The 26,692-nt window shown below is 40.0% G+C and overlaps 1 protein-coding gene across 2 annotated transcripts in view; it reads left to right on the forward strand.

The window, feature by feature from the left end:
- Nucleotides 1–26,692, forward strand: part of igsf21a (immunoglobin superfamily, member 21a) — a 623,523-nt gene that overhangs the window by 565,812 nt on the left and 31,019 nt on the right. For both annotated transcript variants that reach the window (XM_057847132.1, XM_057847131.1), the window contains one exon: nucleotides 5,382–5,467. In XM_057847132.1, coding sequence (XP_057703115.1) covers nucleotides 5,382–5,467 — 86 coding nt within the window. The remainder of the gene's footprint in view (nucleotides 1–5,381; nucleotides 5,468–26,692) is intronic.

Below are 26,692 nucleotides of genomic sequence, written 5' to 3' on the forward strand. Positions count from 1 at the left end.
CCTCTACGTATGTGATGTCAGCGCGTTGTACCGCATTAAAAGTAGTCCGGGCAAAACGTGATGCTTAGAGCTGGCAAAATTAAAACGATTGAAAACGTTAAACGAGTTGCCCGAGTATTCGTTTCAGCTCTAGTCAAGTGTTGTTCATGTTCTCAGCTAGCTTGTCTGTGAAAGTCAGATTTTTAAACCGCTGTAATGACTAACATATCCTACGGATGGCGGTGTTGAGTTGCTTGGATTGTTTCATAGTTGAATATTTGACATTTAATGGTCAAATTGCCATTAAAAGCTAGTTCTCACACTTGTTTTTGTCGTTTATTATTGCTTTCCTTTGTCATCGGAAGCTGGCGTTTTTATGGTGAAACCAACTCTTGCTTATTGGGCGGGTCCCATTTATGCTCATAGCGACTGGGCCCTGCTCACATTTGTTCCGCAAATGGTAAAAACGGAAAAAGATTGCGACAAATTTGGGTCTTTTCATTGTAAAGGTGAATCTGCTAAGCTGTAGGGTGGCACGCTAGCGACTTCTAGCCGCTACTGTTAAAAAGTCAAAACACATTCGTTAAGCCGTGATATGCCAATATTCCAAAAATACTGAAAACCGCTGCTGTAACATGGAGTTTTGGATGATTATCACTCCCCAGCGGGAGCTGTTGAGCCTCATGTCCATCTCGCCTCCTGATGCCCTAATCAAGTGTGGGTGACGTCCTACGCCAACTGTCGCCTCTGGACCGAATCCCAGAAATCCGCCGTCATCTTTTTTTTTTTTAAACGGCCATATGCTTCTAGCTTTGTGTGTGATACATCCTGAAAACGGAGAAGCTTCTTCGGTTGAGCTAACCGTTGCCAGAAGTGTCCTGTGAAATGCCATCCGTCCCGGGCTTGAGAAGACACGCCGAGCCGTGTCACGCACACGACGTCTTTGCCTCGGCCGCCAAGGGAAATATCTTGATGTTTTCTCTCATCTTGAAAATGTCAGAGATTTATAGTTTTTATTGGTCACTGTCACTGTCCTACTTTGGGAGTCCTTTGGCTGATATACTCCAGTCTGTGCAGAGTATTAAAATAATATTATGAATAAGGATGAACACTGAACTCTCTATTGTGTGGTTCTGTTCATAACCTCGTATTTATTATTTTCTTCCCACCTGCTGCTCTTTACAGTGTAGCAGACATATTTACAATTGTTGTGCTCTTCTATGATAAAATGCCACATGTGCGCGCCGAAAGTCTTTGCTAGTAGGAAAGTAGTGATGAGTGCGAATGGAGCATATAAAGTAAATTTGTCTCGATTTAAAGCATTTTCACTAGTTTGTCTTTTATAACTCATTTGGTGACCATGAGGATGGTGGAGGATGTTTTAACCCCATTTAGGTCCTTCTAGAGCGCACGTTTAACTCATTGGCTGCAATTGATGATGGTTGATGTCCAAGCCATTTTGACTGGAACGGTTGACAGCAGTCAGTCAATCTCAATGAAGGATGAGCATTCACTGCCATTGTTCCTAATTTAAGTTAATTTAATGTCTATTGTAGTCAATGACAGGCAATGAGTTAAATACTTTAAAATTAAAAAGAAAATGTCAATTTTAGAGTGTTAAAGTGCGTACGGCATGAGAAAAAAAGTCTTAAATAGGATTATTATGTGAATTAGAATCATATTTTGAGACGATTCGACTATATACAACAATTTAGCGAAGCGCAGATGACGAGAAATTCGTCTTTTAATCTGCCGGTTAGCCACGCCTACCATTACAGGGCTCTAGCGTCCCCAACAGGTGGATGACGTCAGCGGAGTCGCGATTTCATCTGATTTAGTATGCAGCCCATTGAGGGGGAATTATTCACAACGAGGAAAACACGATGAAGAGAGCCGCAAAATGTCATTGTTTCAGTCTCTTTACTCCAATATTTTTACAGAATATTCTTTTTATCCAAGTATTATCCCCAATAGCTAAATAAATGGCTTGAGAAGGACCAGTCAGCCCGTTGAGGGGGAATTATTCAGAACGAGGAAAACGTGAAAAAGAGAGCCGCAAAATGTCATTGTTTCAGTCTCTTATCTAGATAGAATTTTTTTTTTTTTTAATCCAAATATTTTTCCCCCAATAGCTAAATAAATGGCATGGTCATGACAAATAACAGTCTTGTGCTAAATGGAAAATGAAATAAATAAATATGCATTTATTTAAGACAACATGGCAAAATGACTCCACAATGGTCAAAACTGTCGACTTGACCTGTACTGTTGCACCTCCCGAACGATATTTTATGCCACCTAAATCGGGCTCATGTCATTTCCCTTACCCGGCTTCGGAGAATGTATACAAACCAAGAGGCGTGACAGCTAGCCGACATGCTAACCCGAACCGAGTGATGTTTCAAAGTCTTCGAAGCGGAAAATCACACATAACTAGCCCGGATCATCTCACATGACGACTGGGTTGTCGATTGTCTTCGCCGATCGGCAAACCGCCCGGCGGAGAGCAATTTGCAGCTCCTTCCCCTGCTAATACGGACAGGAGAGCTCGCCGGGGAAGCAGCTGGACAATGACCATTGAACATTTAGATGCCAATCCATGATCAAACTTAAGAAGCCCTTTATTTAAAGGAAGTTTGTAGTGTTTACCTTGTAATCGCTGTATTCGCGGCTGTTTTTAACTCAAAGTTGCAATTTCTGATCGGTCGGAAAATTAGTTGGGGTTTTTTCCCGGCCAGCAGCAGCCACTGTAAGTAATGTAAAAAGATGTCAATGTTGTGGAGGTGGGGAACACACCACTAATTTTGCTACTGAAAGTTTACCCTGCATCAGAGTCACCATAACATTAAACTGTGTGCTAACCATAGGCAGATTTTGACTTTTGGGGCGGGGGGGGCACAAAATGTTGATGACCCCAAAACGCAGTGTCAGCAATAAAATTAACTTACAAGAATATTTATAATAATAAATTGAAAATGAGCATATTTTTGTTTCCCATCATCCTTGAGGGGTTTCTAAATCAGGCTGTTTAGGACAGCTAAACTTTTCGCCAAGATCGTCATCCATTGAATATGGTATGCCCGTCGGTGTCGTGCCAATGTAGTTACCCCAGTCAAAAATTGTATCCCCTGGGCGGAGCCATATAGAGGTAGATTTGTGTCTTCATTATTCGATCAAAAAAATGTGTGTGAATTTGAAACTAAAAAAAAAATGCATTTAAAAGCTATTTTTCTTCTATTAATTTTTTTTTTTTTTTTTTTGATTGAAGTCATTTTTTTTCAATTGAAGCAACTTTTTTGATTGAAGTAATGTTGTTTCGCATTTGGGCCACATTTTGGCTAGGACATTTGTGTCTTTATTATTCAATCAAAAAATAAGTTGCTTCAAAAAAAATATATGTATATATATACTTTCAAATGAAAAATCTTTTCAATCAAAAAGAGAAAAATTTCAATCATAGAAAAAAGTTTTTGAATACGAAAACAAATTTGAGACTTAAGTATTTGCATTTGAACACTTTTTCATTTTTCATTTTAAAAGTTTTCTTTGGTTGTAGTAATCCTTTTTGTGTTTGGGCAATATTATGGGTAGGACATTTGTGTCTAAATCATTCAATCCGCCAAAAGAAGTTGCTTCAATCAAAAAAAATATTTTCAAACAAAGAAAATAATCACTTGAAAAATAAATTTCCCTCCTCTATTCTTTTTTTTTTTTAATAATATGCAAAGCAAATGACCGTCTAAGGTGCTGGTCACATGATCTGTTTGAAAAAAATTTTTGACCCATGATAAAAATATCATTTTTTCTTCATTTCATTCATTTTTGTTGTTTGCTTTTTTGCTTTACAACTTTTAGACCAAGTCAATTACATGCAATGACCCTTTTCGGCCACCAGTGGGGGCCTGGCTCCCCCTTAAACTCTGTTCATGGTGCTAACCAGCAAAACTCGAGTAGGAAGCTGCTTAGAGAGACGTTTCCTCCAGTATGTGTTTTCTACTGTTAACGTTAATTAAACTGTGAGAAATGTAGTGGGTTAGCCACAGTGCCATGGGCTTTACAATTATTGATGACACTACACATGGTAGACACAGGAACATTCAGGTCTTTGGAGATGGACTTGTAGCTTTGGGACTGCCCATGCTTCTTCACAATTTTGCTTCTCAAGTCCTCAGGCAGTTATTTGGTCTTATCTCTTTTCTCCATGGTCATTGTGGTATACTCAAGGAAACAGGTCAGAGGTTGAGTCAACTTTAATCCATTTTAACTGGCTGCAAGTGTGATTTAGTTATTGCAACCACCTGTTATGTGCCACAGGTAAGTAACAGGTGCTGTTAATTACACATGTTAGAGAAGCATCACATGATTTTGAGAAATTGAGCATTATCTGACGGAATTGCAGGGGTGCCAATACTTTTGGCCAGCAGTGTACAACCTTCCTTTCATTTACTCGCACCTAAAATGGATCTACAGCCAGATGTATAATGCCTAGTCGCATACTTTGTAGTATTCAAAATAAAAGGGCATAATCCATCCTTTTTAATGCCTTGTAGTCTCAAAAAAGACATTCATTCATTAGCCAGCGCGGCCAAATAAATAGCCTTCAAATGATTTCATTTAGTTGCTTTTATTTATTTCTCTCTTAGTTTCCCTTCATCAATGAAAAATAAGAGTCTGATGTGATTTATATTTAGAGTCAAAAGGCATGAAATTAATGAAGGACGACCGCTGTTATTGAAAGTGGGCCCCTAGCTCGACTCTCATCCCTGATTAATTAGTCCGTTAGTTCAAAACAGCCCCACGCCGCTCAGCACGCGGTGCCGTTAACTTTATTCGTCGTTTCACATGATGTAGAAGCCTCTTAAACGGTATCTTATGGTCACCGGGTTGCCTTGAAAATGATCATTTTTGCTATTCAAACATTATGCAAATGGATCCTTTTTTTAATCGAGCCTCAGCACATAAGGGACGCATCCTGACCCTGTCTAATCTCAGAATATTAGAAGCTCCCCCCGCCCTACGCCACATTGTTTTAGCGGGTCCAAATTCAAGCCGCCGAGGGCCGGCTGTCCACGGCGAGACAAGGGAATTAGCTCTCCGAGTGTCCCTTATCTTACCGCCTCCACACTCCACCCGCCGCGCTCCCATTCTCCTCCAGTAATGAGTATCCACCCAATTTAGTCCCTTTTTCTCTCTAAGGGGGAATGAATCCAGCACCGTTTTTCTGATAAAGGGACCCGCGAGGTCCCTTTCCTCATGCCCGCTGACCTTAATTGACAGGAAATTGTATTTGTCCCGCTCCTTCTGTGACAGAACAGGTGCTTCAATTCTCAATGCGCCATGTGACGACCTTTTGTCTTTACTTAAATTTTCTGTTTTTTTTTTTTTTTTTAATCTCCCTCCAGCTGCCCCGAAGGGACCGAAGCTCTTCATGACCCCGAGCAGGGCCAAAGTTGGGGACACAGTGCGCATTACTGTGCAAGGATTCCAGGTAGGACTTCATGGGGTAAGAGTTAAGCTTGACAAAATCAACAACTATCGCTATTGTATCCTTTAACAAGCAAGACGGTTCTTCCTGATTCATTGATTCATTACAAGGGTTGGGCATCGTCTGAAATTGAGCAATTCCGATTCTATGTTTTAATTACGGTTCCGAACGATTCTCGATTCAGATTCTTTTAAGAGGCAGGGTAAAAAAAACAATGTTTCTGATGCACACCAGGTTGTTTCTGAGGCACAGCACATACTATTTGGTGCGCACAAGGTGGTTTAAATTTATTTCTTTTGACGTCCCTTTTAGGCATGTGCCGGTATGCGATTTTGACCGTGGGCAAAAATACCGCGGTTTCACGGTATCACGGTATTGCAATTATAGCTCCAAAATGTGTTATTTTGAGATGTATGGTTTATAAAAAAATATATGTTTTCCATTGAACGGGATTTTTTTTTTTTTTTTTCAGAACGTAGTTGCAAATTGGAACATGAATATATTGTTAAAATAAATTATCAATTTAAAAAACACAAATATTTTAAATAAAATTAAAATAAATACAATTTATAGGCTATACCCACGGCCACAGCTCAAGTTGCTCAAGATTAGAGCAAGAACAAAATAATTTCTATAAAAAAGTAAAAACACTTCTGAATATTTTTTTTTTTAATTCTACTGCATGACTTTTTTTTTGAGGGTGGAAAAATTCTACTGCATAACTTTTTTTTTGAGGGTGGAAAAGCTCAATTGAAGCTTCGCCATTTTCAGCCACTATGTCAGCTCTAGTCTACATTATGTCATGCCTTGTGTTAAAAAACAAAGAATTCATAAGTTAATAAGTTAGTTAAAAATGTATAAGTTAGTTTAACCCTTTAACACCTAAGCCTATTTTGGCCGAATTTGCATGCATTTGATGTTGCCTTTATATTTCAAAGAAAAAATTGTTTACAATGGCCAAATTGGGTCCCTTTTTTCAGGACACCTTGAACTTCATGTCTAAACTGTTGTTTTCTTCACTGACCAATTATAATCCACATTTTGGAAAAAGACAAAAAAATCCCAAAATCTTTTTTCAAAATTTGTAATGTTGACGTCCCATTGACAACCAAACATGCTCGACCAACCGTTTTGAAGCTTGATAATATTTATTCAACTTGTTAGGATAAACATTCAATAGAAAAAAATAAGATTGAATAGTTTTATGTTTGACAATTCACCACAACCAGCAGGTATGGTCATAGGCGTTTTTGGCCTTTACACATACTATGGTCAAAACAGGTTATATAGTGTGCAAAATAGTGAGAAAAAAATTTATATATATCATCTAACACAAAAAGGGTTTGGAAGATATCTCTTTGTGAAGTTAGGTGTTGTACCCATCACCTTATCAAAAGTATATACGTACATGCAATCAAGCTTCTCGAACGCACATCTACATAAAAATTGAAAAGATTATAGTGAAGAAATATATATATAACATTGAAAAAAAGTATTTTCAAAAACATTGACAAGTAGTTGAATTCAAATTTTTCAGGCATGCGACCCAATAAAGTTTTTTTTTTTTTTTTTTTTTTTTTTTTTTGCGCACTCAGTAAAGCTTCTTCTTGAACAGGTCACGGAGGGAGCTGCGTCACACACAACGTCACACAGCCTACTCTTTAGCCGTTTGCGCTCTACTGTCACTTCTACTCGCCGATTCATCAGAGGAAAACAACGACAAATACGACTCATCTTCTTCCTTGAGTTAATGAAATAATGCATTAGCTTGTGCTAAATGTAGTTTTAGATTCATTCTGCACGTTTCAAAGTCGCTCGCTCAAACAAACCGCTGTTGTGCATTTTTCGGCACAACACCGGCCTTTGCTTGCTTCGCATGCCTCCCTTTCAATAGTTGGCGCCTCGCTCGGAAATTTATTAAAAATGATCACATTCGGGTCGTCCTTCCTGACATCACAACGACACTTGGGATAAGTAGTCTCTTGTGCTGCTTTCGGTTTTGAAAAATGACAAGAAATGATGGAAATATGGAGATGGATACATGGTCCGTGCAGCGTTTTAATGCATATTTATAAGTGCAATAAAACTATAAAACTCAAATGACATTATCTCCCGTTTTTCTTGGCTGATTGACTTCAAATAAAAACTGGTGTGGACATCAACTTCCGCACTTTCAAACGAGACCAACCAGCAGCACGTGGGTGATGTAATTATAGCGTGACGAAGCTTCAAAGACGATATGCGTAAACGCGTAGCTGCCGACACGTTCGGTGTTAAAGGGTTAAAGAAGAAATATTGTTGTGGAAAGGTTTCATCTAAACAAAAAAACAACAACAACAACAAAAACATTGGGAGTGAGACCCCTCCTTGATCCAGCGAACGTGGATTTATGCTAAGGGCAAGAGCATCTTTCACAATTAGCGATCTTTGATGCTATCCCCTTTTCCCCTTCATTCAAGCGAATCAAGCTTGTTTTCTCACTCTGCGGCTGTAACACTTGACGAAGTTGCTCTCCCAGCTAAGCCTAGGCTAACATTCGTCTTTGTAAGCTTTTAGTTACTTTGTATATTGAATTTGAAAGGAAAAAGTGTGTTTTGTTTTTGGCGAACTTTTTCATGGTGCTAATCTGTTGAAGTTACTCATATATGGAAAAACACAATTGTACAACGTTTTAAATGTATTCATTTTGTATATTCCACTTACCACGATTTGAGAGCTCAATAAATTGAAGAAAAATACGCCTTATGTTTGGAGCAGAGGTTGCGCTAGACATTTTCGTTGTCTGTCATTTTGACTGACAGGGTCATAAAAATCCGGTCATAATCTATTTTTACCCGGCACTTTAATTTTTTAAATGATAATGATGACATATTCAATAGTATTTAGTTTTCATTCATTTTTAATTGTAACGCTTGCTTGGCGGCGAAAAATTAGACACGGAAGTCGTGGTATTTTTCTCCCTCTTTTTACTCTGCTTACCGCCAACACCACCAACAAAACAACAACTCTGCCCCCAAAGAAAAAGAGGCAACTATATAGACCCCAATCACCAACGTCACACAGTGATCTTAATTGTGGTTGTCAGCCCAAAATCTTCTAAATATATATTAAATGCATCTTACCAGATATAAAATGAGTACTACATAGTCTGTGGTGATCGTTTGGTGCCCAGATTTCTTGTCGAATTACAGCAGTCCATCTCGCTCTCCTCTTTGGGTCTCTCAGAATACGGTAGAACTTCAAGTCTCTCCGTCTATCTTCTCTGTTACTGCAACCAACCGCCACACACGCCTTCACCATTTTGATTATTAATGTTAACGAGCAGAAAAACACGCCGTAATAGGAGACATGTACGTAGCGGTAATATGTAAACGCGACGAGCTGACACACAATATGGCAGCTCCAGTCAGGAGGGCGGAGTTGTGACGTCATGTGATTGGGGTCTATACACAGGCGGCAATCTAGTCCACCAATTGGATGACGCGCTGGCACACCGGGTGCACCAATAAGAACCTCGCGTTGATGTGTCAATCACGGTGCCGCCGCCAGACCCCAGTGACGCTACAATATTCTGACAGAATAGCCAACGACGTCATGCATTAAGAGAGACAATGGCTAATTAATATGCTCACTCGCCACCCTGTGGTCTGGGGTGTGAATTGCAACCTGTCAAAATGACGGACGGACTTCAGTTTTTTCCGTCACCGTTTTAAAAAAACGGTCAACGACGGAAAATATTCGGTTAACGCGACCCCTGGTTTGGAGTATTTGTTTTTGGGTTCACTGGCTGTCTAGCTGATAGCGTCACTTTCACACACAGCAACAAACGGGAGGGGGTGAGCGCTGCCGCATCAAGCCACTTCTGGCTGCATTTTTGACACATGAAAAATAGCGAATACCGTACTACTGTCTGATGGAAAATTTTAGTGATTTTGAAACCGCGACGTTTTCACACCACGGTAAACCATCAAACCGGTAACCGGCACATGCCTAGTCCCTTTAGGGCAGACAGGCTGCAAAAATAAATTACGGGGGCGAGGGGGGGGGGGGCATTACATTTTGGGGGGGGTCACACTTCTTCATCGTAAATTTAGCCTGAACAGTGGCGTTATTACCCGTACATTACTACATCAGTGCACTGAAATATTTTCTGTCACTGAAGTCACAAGTGGTAGTTCATCGTAAAATCTATAAGACAAACGAAAACATACCTGCCAACCCGAGGCCGTTGGCAATCTTTCAAATAGTGACGTATGCCCTTACAAATTGGTGACTGATTTTACAACGCTGTATATAGCGTGCAATATGAAACAAAAATAAAACTCAAATTTTTTTTATATACCGTAATGTAAATTTATTGGTAATATTGAAACATATACTGTAACTTGGTGCAATCAAAGAACAATCAATATCTTCAGCTAAATCATGATTACTAAAATTGAAGTCACTTTTGTTATAATTGTATGTAGCACTTTTGGCAATTTCTATCATGTATTGATGGCTGCACTTCATTGCACTACAGCTCGCAATTCAGTTTGACTTGGAGGTAGTTCGTTAGTGTGTCCAATCATAAATTGGTCAATTGATAAAATTAACTTACCGATGAAATCTTTGAGTCAGGGAACATTTCTTTTGCTAATTCTGAGAAGTGATCAGCAATAGTTGCAGGCAAATTGGGTTCGGCAACAAATTGGCAGAATGAAATCTCCGCTTTCGTCACTTTTCATTCTGCAGACTTAATCTTTATGACCAGTGTTGTTAATCTTACTTTAAAAAAGTAATTAATCAGTTACAAATTACTTCTCCCAAAAAGTAATTGCGTTAGCAACTCAGTTACCTGAAGGTAAGAGTAATTAGTTACTTGGCAAAGTAAGTGGTGTTACCTTTCATGTTTTTTTTAAATAAAAAAAAATAAAAATAAAAAATCATAGTAACCTTGCTATGTTTGGAAATCGTTTAATGTTGTGAATCAACTGTTAAAGTTGTTAAAATTGCTACCGTTTTTGCATTAGTTCCCTACTGTCTACTTTCGACATGTTAAAGTTTTAAAACTGTTTCATCATATAAAGATAGATTCAAGTCCAGATTTTGCATCTCAGATGTGACTAGAAAAAAAAACCTCACTGCTTTCACTCAAAAAACTTCTAGATCTTAGGGACCAGTACTACTTGGTGTTTTATTCAGCAATGACTACTGAGCTAAAACTGACAGTTAGCTTTATTATTAGGGTTGTTCCGATCATGTTTTTTTGCTCCCGATACGATCCCGATCATTTTAGTTTGGGTATCTGCCGATCCTGATATTTCCCGATCCGATTGCTTTTTTTTTTGCTCCCGATTCAATTCCAATCATTCCCGATGATTTTTCCCATTCATATAGATTTTGGCAATGCATTAAGAAAAAAATGAATAAAACTTGGACGAATATATACATTCAACATACAGTACATAAGTACTGTATTTGTTTATTATGACAATAAATCCTCAAGATGGCCTTTACATTATTAACATTCTTTCTGTGAGAGGGATCCACGGATAGAAAGACTTGTGACTTTGTATATTGTGACTAAATATTCCCATCTAGTGTATTTGTTGAGCTTTCAGTAAATGATATTGTAGGCATTCCCAAATGCATGATGGGAAGTAGAACCATGACTGTGCGTAGTGCTACCAATGGATATATCTTCTCTGCATTGGGAAGTAACATAAGGTGTTAAGAAAAAGATCAATTGCCACCTGCTTCCCCACATTGCTTCCCATGATATTTCTAATCGTAGGGAGAGGGATTGTAAGGCTCTAGCCAATTAAAAAAAGGCTCCAAAGGCTGCCAAAATTCACTCTACTCATTTTACGCTGCCTTTTATCTCTCTATATAGGTAAAACGGCGCCATTACAAATTGAGCGCGCCAATGCGTGAGTGGGTCGTGCAGCGCATGCATTAATTGCGTTAAATTTTTAACGTGATACATTTTTTTAAAAATTAATTACCGCCGTTATCAGGATAAATTTGATAACCCTACCTTAAGCCTAAACTAAATACTCTGGATGAGTGTAACATATTATGTCTGTAACGTTACATACAATTAGAAAACGATTTAGTTAAAAATATATATATATATTTTTAAAAAAAGGCATGGCTGATATTTTTTGGCCGATTCCGATACTTTGAAAATGACGTGATCGGACCCAATCGATCTCTATTTATTATGTTTTAATTTCACACCCTCATCACTCTACAGCTCTGTGTTTTTACAGATTAAATAATGCCTGTATGTAAGACACGTTAGCCACGCATCGACAGTGGTCATAATCAATAGAATCCTAGCCCTCCGAAGGGCTAACGTTACATGAGCGAGTGACAGTAACATCATATAAAGATAGATTCAAGTCCAGATTTTGCCGATTTAGGAGTATTTTAGATCAAAAGTTACTTAAGTCCGCTAGGAAAGTTCACTACAATAGAGCCTTTCTAAGAAGTCTACTGCTTCAAAATGGAGGCTGTTTATTAACGCCACCTTCTGTCATTTCGCATGTAGTTCTATAAGCATGTGATATCTAGGCGTAGATTGTAGGCTGTCGGCTACAGTCAGGAAATATTGGAGCCACCTAGCCTAGCATCGCGTTTGCTACAGCGTCACAACAAACACTCTTGTCTCTCAGTGTCTCTGACTTTTTTCGCATCATTCAACCAACATAGTAACGCATCGTAACGCACAGTCTCGTTGCCGAAACGGTGACAACATCCGAACGTAGATAAAAAAAAAAAAAAACGCAATGAACGAAAAACGTACAGCTTTTGAAAGTACAGCATACACATTTAAAAATCAGTGCTCACTTGTACAAATTACGCCGAAATCCCGTACAACTTGACAGGTATGCGAAAAACAATGGTGCATTTCTGTGTACCTTTATTCAACAAAAGTGCTTCAGTGTAAACATAACATATTAGGGCTGCAGCTATCGAATATTTTAGTAATTGAGTAATCGATTGAAAATTCTATCGATTAATCGAGTAATCGGATAAAGCATTTATTTTTTAGGTAAAGAGCAATTATAAATATACATGAGAAAAAAATACATTTAATCCAATATTGAACCATTTTCAGTCAATCAATGTCTTTATTTTCGATGTACATTGTTGAAAACAGCCAAGAATTGCATCTCAGATGTGACTAGGAAAAAAATTCACTGCTTTCACTCAAAAAACTTCTAGATCCTAGGGACCAGTGCTACTTGGTGTTTTAATCAGCAATGACTACTGAGCTAAAACTGACAGTTAGCTTTGTTATGTTTTAATTTTACACCCTCATCACTCTACAGTGCTGTGTTTTTACAGATTAAATAATGCCTGTATGTAAGACACGTTAGCCACGCATCGACAGTGGTCATAATGAATAGAAACCTAACACTCCGAAGGGCTAACGTTACGTGAGCAAGTGACAGTAACGTCACATTTATTAGCGCTGAGAAGTCTACTGCTTAAAGATGGCGGCTGTTTACTAACGCTGCCCAGACGCGGCCGAGTCATTTCGCATCTAGTTCTAAATGCATGCTATATCTATGAAACGCCGTCGGACATTACCTGCTACCACACTAGCATCATGTGGGCGTAGTTTTTAGCTACGTCGGCGTAGTTTGTAGCGGCTGTCGGCTGCAGTAAGTTTTTTTGTTGTTGTTGTTATTGCTTCTTCCTCTACGCACGTGACATCAGCGCGTTGTCCCGCATTAAAAGTAGTCCGGGCAAAACGTGATGCTTAGAGCTGGCAAAATTAAACAATTCCTCAAGGTGAATAAAATTACTTGGGTCAGTTTTTAAACTCGAGTTACTCAAGTTGCTCGAGGATTCGTTTCAGCTCTATAACATATGCACTGATAAACATGAGCACCCAATGGCCGGATACTCGGCCCGCCCCCCTTATCTGTGATTGGCTAGAAATGCCTTCATTCGCTGCTCAGATTGGTTGAATTGAATGACGACAGATCAAGATAGGATGAATAGAGGGTTCGTCCTCTCCGCGCGTGTGTGTATGTGTTTTTGTGGAAGATTAAAAAAATTACACAGTACAGTCTAATCGAGCTATGGTGGGCACAGCAGACTCTCAGGGCGGGCCCAACCCCCTAATGCCCGCCCATGCCGCCGGGTCTGCTTCAGGGGCTCCACAGAAATACACTTAATATCCTCATAAAAATAGGAGCAAATGATGTCACTAAAAGCTTTTATTTTGATAGAAAACAATGTTTTCGTGTGTGACAAGAAGAGCCATTGTCCAATCAGCAGCCGTATATATCCTTTGAAAGGTTCCTCCCATGAAACATGCCTCAATGGGCTCGTTCTCAGATTAATATGTTGATTATACAGTGGGGAGAACAAGTATTTGATACACTGGCGATTTTGCTGGTTTTCCCACTTGCAAGCCATGTAGAGGTCTGTAATTTGTATCATAAGTTCTCTTCAACTGTGAGGAACGGAATCTTAATACAAAAATCCAGAAAATCCCATTGTATAATTTTTAAATAATAAATTTGTATTTAACTGCATGAAATAAGTATTTGATACATTACCAACTAGTAAATATTTTGGCTCTTAGTTCTTTGCTAAGAACCCCTCCTGTTCTCCACTCATTACCGGAAGTAACTGCACCTGTTTGAACTTGTTACCTGTATAAAAGACACCTGTTCACATGCTCAAACAAACAAACTCCGACCTCTCCACAATGGCCAAGACCAAAGAGCTGTGTAAGGACATCAGGGATAAAATAATTGACCTGCACAAGGCTGGGATGGGCTACAGGAAAATTGGCAAGCAGCTTGGTGAGAAGGTAGCAACTGTTGGAGCGATTATTAGAAAATGGAAGAAGTTCAAGTTGACGGTCAATCTGCCTCGTTCTGGGGCTCCATGCAAGATCTCACCTCGTGGGGCATCACTGATCATGAGAAAGGTGAGGGATCAGCCCAGAACTACACGGCAGGACCTGGTCAATGACCTGAAGAGAGCTGGAACCACAGTCTCGAAGAAAACCATCGGAAACACATTACGCCGTCATGGATTAAAATCCTAAAGCACACGCAAGGTCCCGCTGCTGCAGCCAGTGCATGTCCAGACACATCTGAAGTTTGCCACTGATTATCTGGATGATCCAGAAGAGCAATGGGAGAAGGTCATGTGGTTGGATGAGACCAAAATTGAACTTTTTGGTGTAAACACAGCTTGTCGTTTTTGGAGGAAAAAGAAGGATGAGTGCAACCCCAAGAACACCATCCCAACCGTGAAACATGGAGGAGGAAACATCATTTTGTGGGGCTGCTTTTCTGCCAAGGGTACAGGACGACTGCACCGTATTGAGGGGAGGATGGATGGGGCTATGTATCGCCAGATCTTGGCTGACAACCTCCTTCCTTCAGTGAGAGCCCTGAAGATGGGTCGTGGCTGGGTCTTCCAGCATGACAACGACCCAAAGCCCACAGCCAAGGCAACTAAAGAGTGGCTTCGTAAGAAGCATCTTAAGGTCCTAGAGTGGCTTAGCCAGTCACCAGATCTGAACCCGATAGAAAATCTATGGAGGGAGCTGAAAGTCCGTGTTGCCCGGCAGCAGCCCCGAAACCTGAAGGCTCTGGAGAAGATCTGCATGGAGGAGTGGGCCAAAATCCCTGCTGCAGTGTGTGCAAACCTTGTCAAGGACTACAGGAAACGTTTGGTATCTGTAATAGCAAACAAAGGTTTCTGTACCCAATATTAAGTTTGATTTTTGTGATGTATCAAATACTTATTTCATGCAATTAAATGCAAATTTATTATTTAAAAATCACACAACATTGTATTACATTCCGTCCCTCACAGTTAAAGAGAACTTATGATACAAATTACAGACCTCTTCATGCTTTGCAAGTTGGAAAACCAGCTGAATCGGCAGTGTATCAAATACTTGTTCTCCCCACTGTACGCATAGCGGATATATGGACTGATCAATCTGGCATGCCATGTGAAAAAATTGTATCATTCACATTGAATTTCATTTATTTATAATAGTGAGGAAGGAAACTCTTCTAACTTGCGTGGCTTGACATTTTGATCTGGATATACAATGGCTTTGTTCCTTCTAAAAAAAAAAAAAAATAGTGGCCTTGCCCTCACTTTGAAGAATAGAGAGAAAAAAAATCCTTTTGATCGATTGAGGTAGCCTCTCAAAAACAGAAGATCAGTTGAGCATAGCAACCAACTAGTGACACTTGCAAATGACCTCAACTCGGCGAATAATGTTTCGGAATGAAAATCTGTGCTCTGTGCCGCTGAAAGCAGCAGCAGTGTCGTGTTGAATCTCATACATAACGCAACAAGGGGAAAGAAATGATTACCCCCTAAAAACCTGCACCGCCGATTCGTCGTCCATAATAAAATACTTGAAACAACACAACGCGAGGCTCGCTGGCTTATCGTTTCATCTCGTTGCGAGAAGGGCAAAATCATCTGGATGGTGACGCCCAGTCATTTCTCATTGGTGATAGGAGGGCTGGTTAAATTTCTGCTATTTGGTCAAGCTTGATGATTTCTCTTTACAGCCTGTCACAGCGGTAGTCAATGGAAATGACTAATATTTGCTCTATCAGTGTTAGCCATTGTTAGAAAAGACAACCTCTGGAGTGGTAGCAGGAGCGCCGTATAGGGGTGAAAAATGATATTGATTCTAAGGGCCCATGTCCTGATGGGGCCCACAAAGAAAACTAGAACGTTAGGTAATCGTTCGCAAATTCAAATATTACCGTGTTGGCCCGGTGTTTTTTGCATTGAAATAAAACTGAAAAAGAGGGGGTCGTCTTATATTCACGGTCTAGGCGTTATACCCATTCACGACGCTAGATGGCGGCAGATATCATTGAAGCGATGTTTTGTCGTGACAGATCTCAGCTACTCTCAAGTTTAACCTGTTTGCATTATTTTATTGCAATGTTTTTCCTTATTTAGATTTGTTTCAAGACTACAGTTAAAGTTAGACTTCACTTTAATGGTTCATGCAGTTATTGCAATTTTGTTTATTTACATTTCAAAAACCAGAAGCCATTCATTTACGAATGTGATTGCACTTAAGTTTACATATTTAAATGTTTGGATATTAACATTTGAATGAGGCAAAATAACATGCTTTTTCTCTCAAATATATTGTTATAATCATTTGTTTCGGGTGTACTGGAATTATTTTCTGTATAAAAATGAATTTGGTGTTCAAAAAGTCTTTTTTCAAACTTGAGTCTTGAAAAAGAGGGGGTTGTCTTATAATCAGGGCCGTCTTATATGCGAGCCAATACGGTAATCATTGTAATTTTAATAAAAATAAAACGAATGGTTTCTTTTTCTTGTTTTGTTTTTGGCAAAAAGTAAACACCCAGAGAGCATATGTACAGGTATTGCCAGCAACCCCCCTAACCCCCGTATTTTCATTAAATGGTTTGGTCCGCCCTTCCTTCGATCAGACCGGGAGCAGCGGTGCGCATTTACACCAGTCAATGACTCGGAGTGCGCGGTACTGCAGAAATGTTTTCAAAACAAAAATCGGGTTATCAAAAGAGGAAAGAAAAAACAGCAAAACAGGAGAGGTGTAGAAAAGGCCAACAGGATGTGACAAAGCACTTCACAAAGGAAGGTGTGTGTCTTGTGTCAGTGTAGTGCTTAAAATTAACCTGTTATCTTAGCCCACTCCAGCTCCATCTGGAACCTCGCGATGTCTATTACAAAACTCCGAAGCGAGGTCCCAGCTCACTCTGTAAGAAATACGAGATTTTCCCGGCCTCAATGAGCGACATTCACCGATTCAAAAACACGAATTCCAAATAATTACGACATTTTTTTTGGTATCCTTTTTTAAAATCGTCTTGAATTCATTTTGTCAAGAATTTATTGAATTTAGTTTGTCATCAGTTGAATTTAGTTTGTTAACAAGGGGCCTCGCTTCGGAGCTGTAGCCTACAGTGGAGATCGCGAGTTTCCAGATGGGACTAAGCCTACTCATTAATGAAATACTGTAATTGTTTGCTAGCTAGTGTTTGCTCCACTTTTAGCTTACATTTAAACAGTACAGCAGGCAAACCCTTAGCAAGCTCTTCATACTAAAACAGTTGTATACTACTGTATTGTACACTCACAGGCCACTTTATTAGGTACACCTGTCCAACTGCTCCATAACAATTAATTTCTAATAGCCAATCCCTTGGTGGCAACTCAGTGCATTTAGGCATGTAGACTTGGCTTAAGACAATCTCCTGCAGTTCAAACCGAGCATCAGTATGGGGAAGAAAGGTCATTTGAGTGACTTTGAACGTGGCATGGTTGTTGGTGCCAGAGGGGCTGGTCTGAGTATTTCAGAAACTGCTGCTCTACTGGGATTTTCACACACAACCATCTCTAGGGTTTACAGAGAATGATCCGAAAAAGAAAAAATATCCAGTGAGCGGCAGTTCTGTGGGCGGAAATGCCTTGTTGATGCCAGGGGTCAGAGGAGAATGGCCAGACTGGTTCGAGCTGATAGAAAGGCAACACTGACTCAAATAATCACCTGTTACAACCAAGGTAGGCAGAAGAGCATCTCTGAATGCACAGTACGTCGAACTTTGAGGCAGATGGGCTACAGCAGCAGAAGACCGCGCTGGGTGCCACTCCTTTCAGCTAAGAACAGGAGACTGAGGCTACAATTTGCACAAGCTCATCGAAATTGGACAATAGAAGATCGGAAAAACGTTGCCTGGTCTGATGAGTCTCGATTTCTGCTGCGACATTCGGATGGTAGGGTCAGAATTTGGCGTCAACAACATGAAAGCATGGATCCATCCTGCCTTGTATCAACGGTTCAGGTTGGTGGTGGTGGTGTAATGGTGTGGGGAATATTTTCTTGGCACTCTTTGGGCCCCTTGGTACCAATTGAGCATCATTGGAACGCCACAGCCTGAGCCTACCTGAGTATTGTTGCTGACCATGTCCACCCCTTTATGACCACAATGTACCCAACTTCTGATGGCTACTTTCAGCAGGATAATGCACCATGTCATAAAGCTGGAATAATCTCAGACTGGTTTCTTGAACATGACAATGAGTTCACTGTACTCAAATGGCCTCCACAGTCACCAGATCTCAATCCAATAGAGCATCTTTGGGATGTGGTGGAACGGGAGATTCGCATCTGGATGCGCAGCCGACAAATCTGGACCAACTGTGTGATGCCATCACGTCAATATGGACCTAACTCTCTGAGGAATGCTTCCAGCACCTTGTTGAAACTATGCCATGAAGAATTGAGGCAGTTCTGAAGGCAAAAGGGGGTCCAACCCGTTACTAGCATGGTGTACCTAATAAAGTGGCCGGTGAGTGTATACTGTAGTATAGTTAAGTTAAAACAAAACATTCTAAGTCATTCTTAATGGTATTTGCTCTGAGAATATTTCTAATAAAAATATATTTACACTGTAAAAGATGGCCTTCAGTACATTTCGTATAGATGATATCAGTTTATTCATTATTGCTGTATATGCTGTATGTTTACATAAATATATTTTCATGTTAAATGAATGCAGAAAATGCACAAATTAGTGTGTAAAGATTCACCAGACTGCAGGAAATTACGTAGTTGATTCTCTAAATGTGTGTGTGTCCACCGGCACTGGTGGTGGGGCCCAGCGCCCCTGAGTGGTAGCGTATTCCTTCAGTGCCAAATTAGTTTATTATTTGTAGACGTCCACTTCAAATGGAGCAGAAATCTAAGGCCGTCAATGGTGGCCAATGAGTCAACAAGGAAAATGCAAAAATATCCACCATTAATCTTGTTACAAATCTGCCGTTTGAAGTCCACCAGACCCCAGTATGGGTTAGGGAATAAGTATTATTCATCTTCTATGTCATGTTTGTTAATACCCGGGAGTGGAAGTACATAAATGATTCAATAATAGGTTAAAGAAGAGACTCACAGACCTGAGGCAGTTATTTGATCGGAGTACCGGTAGATTGATTCCAGAGATATTGAAATGCAATTTACAGAGAGTGTACTTACGAGAGTGCCCACAATAGCAGAACAGGTAGTCCACGAGTTACGAACGAATTCTATTCTTACGCTGGCGAAGTAACCCGGAATGAACCCTTTAAGTACCTCTAAATCTTAAAATAACTATCCAAAAAGTCCAAAAGCATTGTATTTTGTTTAATGATGGAGGATACACTGCCCTCTGGTTGGGTCTCACTGGACTGTCGCCTTGTATGACCCATATCAGACTCAGACGTCTGACATGGATAAAGGATAGCTGCGCTGTTGTTTGGCCCACTTAAGGCTGTAACAATAAATCCACAAGATGGCATTAACATTATTAACATTCTTTCTGTGAAGGGATCCATGGATAGAAAGACATGAAATTCTTAAAGAATAAATGTGAGTTTGTATATTGTGACTAAATATTGCCATCTAGTGTATTTGTTGAGCTTTCAGTAAATGATACTGCGGCCATTCAACCCAAATGCATGATGGAAAATGGAACCATGACTGTGCGTAGTGCTACCAATTCATATATCTTCTCTGCGTTGAGAAATAACTTAAGGTGTTAAGAAAAAAATCAATTGCTACCTTACTTCCCACATTGCTTCCCATGATATTTCTAATCGTGGGGAAAGGGATAGGCTCCAAAGGCTGCCAAAATTCACTCTACTCATTTTACACTGCCTTTTATCTCTCTATATAGCAGTGCTTCTCAATTATTTTCTGTCACGCCCCCCCAATGAAGACGCAAATGTTTCGCGCCCCCCCAAACTCTCTGCCGCCACTGTAAAAGTATCATTTGTCTATAAAATTACTATTATAAATACGCATCTGCCTAACATTGAGTCCTTTTTTTTTCTAATAAAGAAAAAAAGTAACATAGATAACTTATAATAAAGTATAACTTTATTAACATTGTTTTGTTTGTAACAGAGAAGACTTGACGTGCATCAATTTGCCCGAATTTAAAAAAAGTCATATCCAAACTGTAAAAAATATACTCAAGGTACATTTTTGACCATTTGATACAGAAAAATAAAATGTAATAAAATCAGTAAATAATAACAAATTAAAATTGATTAGAAACATTCACTCATGAGGACAATGTGCCCAAAAAATTGACCGAAAAAACAAAACTGAATAAAAGAAAAAAAAAGTGTCCTTGGACAAGACAGTTTTTATTTTTGCTGCTCACAGTATTTACCTCCTTTGCAATGGTGTGGAGTTATTTTGCAATGAGCATGCTAACAATGCTCACTGGTTTACTGATATAACACTGACAAAGCAGGACGATTGTTGGCAATATTCGGCACTGAAAAACAATCAAGCGGCTTATCAATGAGATTGGGATCTAATGTCTTTAAGTGGCGTCTTAATTGATTTGGCTTCTGGCTGTCCGCTATAATTATTTTTAGACACAGTAATCAATGGTTTTTCCTCAACACCCACTGTATTAAAAGTCAAAGCTAAAAGGCAAATGGCACGAAAAAAGCGCATTCTCGGCGGCCGAGGTAGAACCGTAGGCGAGGGCGGTCGTCGTGAGGATCCCAAGCCGAAAATGGCACTTCTCGGGCGGCGACGTGAGAACCGGACAAGACAGTTGGTCGCTGAGTCCGGTCGGAAAACGGCGGTGGCACACTGCTCTTCATATCTGTTTTCTGTGTGTGCTGAGTGCTCTTCCTTAGTTCAAAAACACTGCGCGCACTCTGAAAATGAGAGCGCCACTGCCACCTACTGAGTGGATGTGCAAGTACACTTTATTCCAGTACGGCAAAAAAAAAAAAAAAAAAAAAAGCATGTTCCCCGAGGTCACATGCGCCCCCCCCTGGCATCGCTCTGCGCCCCTCCAGGGGGGCGCGCCCCACTATTTGAGACTGCCATATAGGTGAAACGGCGGCATTACAGATTGAGCGCGAGAATGCGTGAGTGGGTCGTGCAGCGCATGCATTAATTGCGTTTCTGCCGTTTTCGGGATAAATTTAATAACCCTACCTTAAGCCTAAACTAAGACTCTGGATGAGTGCAACATACTATGTTTGTAACATTAAATACAATTAGAAAACGATTTAATCATATATATATATATATATATATATATATATATATATATATATATATATATATATATATATATATATATATACAGTATATCAAAAAAAGGCATGGCCGATATTTTTTTGCCGATTCCGATACTTTAAAAATGACGTGATCGGACCCGATCGATGCCGATTGATCGGCATCCCGATCGATTGGGACATCTCTAGTAGCGACTTAACTGTTCTGCCCAAATGCAGGATAGGAAGTGGGCCAACCATGACTGAGTGTGGTGGCTGCAAATGGTATATCTTCTCTGCGTTGGGCACTATACAGGGTGTTAAGGAAAAGATCAACTCCTGTCATTCTACCCCACGTCGCTTCCCACAATAGATATAGTTGTTATGGAAGAGATGTCAAAGTTTTTGCCAATTACATGCACGGCCCCAATGATTGCTTGTATCTACTCCATTCACATGACGCTGCCTCTTAGCTCTGTACATACGTAAAACAGCGCCATTGTAGTCTGTTTGCTGCAATGCGTGAGTAGGTCGTTCCGCGCATGTGTTAAATGTGTTAATTGTTTTAACATGATTCATTTTTAAAAAATTAATTACCGCCCGTTAACGCGATATATTTGACAGCCATAATAACAATGCAATCGTTTTCACCTTAAGAACTACATCTCCCATGATGCGAAGCAGCAATGATTCCTCAACAATATGTTAATTTATTTCTACTGTTGATATATTTTTTTCCTGGTTATAATATCAAAATATTGTTTGAGTTGTATAAAAGAAACATTTTATTTTGAAAGCGAGGTTTTACTGTGTGATTGGGCTAGAGCAGACATGTCCAAAGTCCGGCCTGGGGGCTAAATGCGGCCCGTGGTCAAATTTCATTCGGCCCCCGGACTCTGTCATAAAATCAATAACGTCTGGCACAGACTTAATAAATTGGTCAGCAGTACTGCTACCAGCATATGAAGTATCTTACACACTAAATGCTGCTCCTCATTTACCCGCTAAAAGGCATCAGCACTCTAAGCAACATTACCCCATGTGATCCTTTACTCCCAATTTTCTAAAATGGCGACAATCAACAAAAAAAAGACAGTTGATTGCAACGGCCGAAGCTTCAAGGATAGGTGGAAATTGGTCTATTTCTTCACTAAAATACGCAACAACTGTGTCTGCCTCATTTGCAAAGAGACAGTCGCTGTTTTTAAAGAGTTCAATGTGAGGCGATATTACCAAACAAGACACGCTGACATGTACGACAAGATTACAGGGAAGATTCGTAGCGAGAAATTGAAGCAACTCTAAGCTAGTTTAACCCTTTAACACCAAACGTGTCGGATGCGACACGTTTACGCATATCATCTTTGAAGCCTCGTAACGCTGTAATTACGTCACCCACGTGCCCCTGGTTGCTCTCGTTTGAAAGTACGGAAGTTGATGTCCACACCAGTTTTTATTTGAAGTCAATCGACCAAGTAAAACGGGAGATAATGTCATTTGAGTTTTATAGTTTTATTGCACTCATAAATATGCATTGACACGCTGCATGGACCATGTGTCTATCTCCATATTTCCATCATTTCTTGTCCTTTTTTCAAAACCGAAGGCAGCACAAAAGACTACATATCCCAAGGGCTGTTGTGATGTCAAGAAGGACGAACCTAATGTGAACATTTTTAATAAATTGACGAGCAAGGCGCCAACTAAGGGAAAGGAGACACGCGTAGCAAGCAACGGCCGGTTGAATTGAGCTAGCGACTTTGAAACGTGCAGAATGAATCGAAAACTAAATTTAGCGCAAGCTAATGCATTATTTCATCAACTCAAGGAATAGGATGAGCTCTATTTGTCATTATTTTCCTCAGATCAGTCGGCATCTCGGCGAGTAGAAGTGACAGCAGCGCGCAAACGGCGGATGAGTAGGCTGTGTGACGTTGTATGTGACGCAGCTTAGTGATATGTTCAAAAACAAACTTTATTGAGTGCGCAAAAAAACTTTTTGGGGTCACATGCCTAAAAAAATTTGAATTGAACTGAACTACTTGTCAATATTTTTGAAAATACTTTTTTTTCAATGTTTGTTATTTTTTCTTCACTATGAATCTTTTCAATTTTTAATATAGATGTGTGTTCGAGAAGCTTGATTGCATGTACATACAGTGCCTTGCAAAAGTATTCAGCCCCCTTGAACCTTGCAACCTTTCGCCACATTTCAGGCTTCAAACATAAATATATAAAATTTTAATTTTTTGTCAAGAATCAACAACAAGTGGGACACAATCGTGAAGTGGAACAAAATTTATTGGATAATTTAAACTTTTTTAACAAATAAAAAACTTAAAAGTGGGGCGTGCAATATTATTCGGCCCCCTTGCGTTAATACTTTGTAGCGCCACCTTTTGCTCCAATTACAGCTGCAAGTCGCTTGGGGTATGTTTCTATCAGTTTTGCACATCGAGAGAATGACATTCTTGCCCATTCTTCCTTGCAAAACAGCTCGAGCTCAGTGAGGTTGGATGGAGAGTGTTTGTGAACAGCAGTCTTCAGCTCTTTCCACAGATTCTCGATTGGATTCAGGTCTGGACTTTGACTTGGCCATTCTAACACCTGGATACGTTTATTTTTGAACCATTCCATTGTAGATTTGGCTTTATGTTTTGGATCATTGTCCTGTTGGAAGATAAATCTCTGTCCCAGTCTCAGGTCTTGTGCAGATACCAACAGGTTTTCTTCCAGAATGTTCCTGAATTTGGCTGCATCCATCTTCCCGTCAATTTTAACCATCTTCCCTGTCCCTGCTGAAGAAAAGCAGGCCCAAACCATGATGCTGCCACCACCATGTTTGACAGTGGGGATGGTGTGTTCAGGGTGATGAGCTGTGTTGCTTTTACGCCAAACATATCGTTTTGCATTGTGGCCAAAAAGTTCAATTTTGGTTTCATCTGACCAGAGCACCTTCTTCCACATGTTTGGTGTGTCTCCCAGGTGGCTTGTGGCAAACTTTAAACGAGACTTTTCATGGATATCTTTGAGAAATGGCTTTCTTCTTGCCACTCTTCCATAAAGGCCAGATTTGTGCAGTGTACGACTGATTGTTGTCCTATGGACAGACTCTCCCACCTCAGCTGTAGATCTCTGCAGTTCATCCAGAGTGATCATGGGCCTCTTGGCTGCCTCTCTGATCAGTTTTCTCCTTGTTTGAGAAGAAAGTTTGGAAGGACGGCCGGGTCTTGGTAGATTTGCAGTGGTCTGATGCTCCTTCCATTTCAATATGATGGCTTGCACAGTGCTCCTTGAGATGTTAAAGCTTGGGAAATCTTTTCGTATCCAAATCCGGCTTTAAACTTCTCCACAACAGTATCTCGGACCTGCCTGGTGTGTTCCTTGGTTTTCATAATGCTCTCTGCACTTTAAACAGAACCCTGAGACTATCACAGAGCAGGTGCATTTATACGGAGACTTGATTACACACAGGTGGATTCTATTTATCATCATCGGTCATTTAGGACAACATTGGATCATTCAGAGATCCTCACTGAACTTCTGGAGTGAGTTTGCTGCACTGAAAGTAAAGGGGCCGAATAATATTGTACGCTCCACTTTTCAGTTTTTTATTTGTTAAAAAAGTTTAAATTATCCAATAAATGTTGTTCCACTTCACGATTGTGTCCCACTTGTTGTTGATTCTTGACAAAAAAATTAAATTTCATATCTTTATGTTTGAAGGCTGAAATGTGGCGAAAGGTTGCAAGATTCAAGGGGGGCGAATACTTTTGCAAGGCACTGTATATACCTTTGATAAAATGATGGGTACAATACCTAACTTCACAAAGAGATGTCCTCCAAACCCTTTTTGTGGTGGATAATATATATTTTTTAAAATTCTCACTATTTTGCACTGTATATAACCTGTTTTGACCATAGTATGTGTGAAGGCCAAAAACACCTATGACCATAGCTGCTGTTTGTGTTGAATTCATTCATTCATTCATTTTCCATGCCGCTTTTCCTCACGAGGGTCGCGGAGGTGCTGGAGCCTATCTCAGCCAACTACGGGCAGCAGGCAGGGGACACCCTGAACTGGTTGCCAGCCAATCGCAGGGCACAAGGAAACATACAACCATTCACGCACGCACTCATACCTACGGACAATTTAGAGTGTTCAATCAGCCTACCATGCATGTTTTTGGGATGTGGGAGGAAACCGGAGTTCCCGGAGGAAACCCACGCAGGCACGGGGAGAACATGCAAACTCCACACAGGAAGGCCGAAGCCCAGGATTGAACCCTTGATTCAGAACTGTGAGGCAGATGTGCTAACCACTAAGCCACCGTGCCGCCTTGTGTTGAATTGTCAAACATAAAACTATTCAATCTTATTTTTTTCTATTGAATGTTTATCCTAGCAAGCTAAATAAATATTATCAAGCTTCAAAACGGTTGGTCGAGCATGTTTGGTTGTCAGTGGGACTTCAACATTACAAATTTTGAAAAAAGATTTTGGGATTTTTTTGTCTTTTTGGGTCCAAAATGTGAATTAAAGTTGGTCAGTGAAGACAACAACAGTTTGGACATGAAGTTCAAGGTACCCTGAAAAAAAGGGACCCAACTTGGCCATTGTGAACAGTTTTTTTCTTTGAAATATAAAGGCAACAGCAAAGGCATGCAAATTCGGCCAAAATAGGCTTAGGTGTTAAAGGGTTAACTTTACAGTAGCAGTATTTCGCAAGAGCCCGAGAGTCGAAAGAGAACGCAACAAAGGCTAGTTGCAAGATTGTTGAAATGATTAATTAAAAATAATAATAAAGCAAATGTGACACGCAGAATGGCTTGCTAAAATTTGCTTAAATATATTGTTCTATGTAAAGGACGTCAGCCAAGGTCGGCCCCCCACATTTTTACCACACAAAATCTGGCCCCCTTTGCAAAATGTTTGGACACCCCTGGGCTAGAGAGTTTCAAATCTGGTAACCCTTGACCTGTCCACGTTTCAGCACGTGCAACTGATGTGATTTACGAGTGTTTAGCAGAAGCTCCTTGAAGCTTTTATTTATCCTCAAGACAGTGACACGCAAAAATAAAATCTGTGCTGTTATTTTTAGAAATGGGCTTGTTTACTGGAGGGTTAAGAACGGCGAGGGGAATAAACCGTTGTAAACTCAAGTGTCGA

The sequence above is a fragment of the Corythoichthys intestinalis genome, chromosome 9 (genome assembly GCF_030265065.1).
Source record: "Corythoichthys intestinalis isolate RoL2023-P3 chromosome 9, ASM3026506v1, whole genome shotgun sequence".
NCBI classification, from domain to species: Eukaryota; Metazoa; Chordata; class Actinopteri; order Syngnathiformes; family Syngnathidae; genus Corythoichthys; species Corythoichthys intestinalis.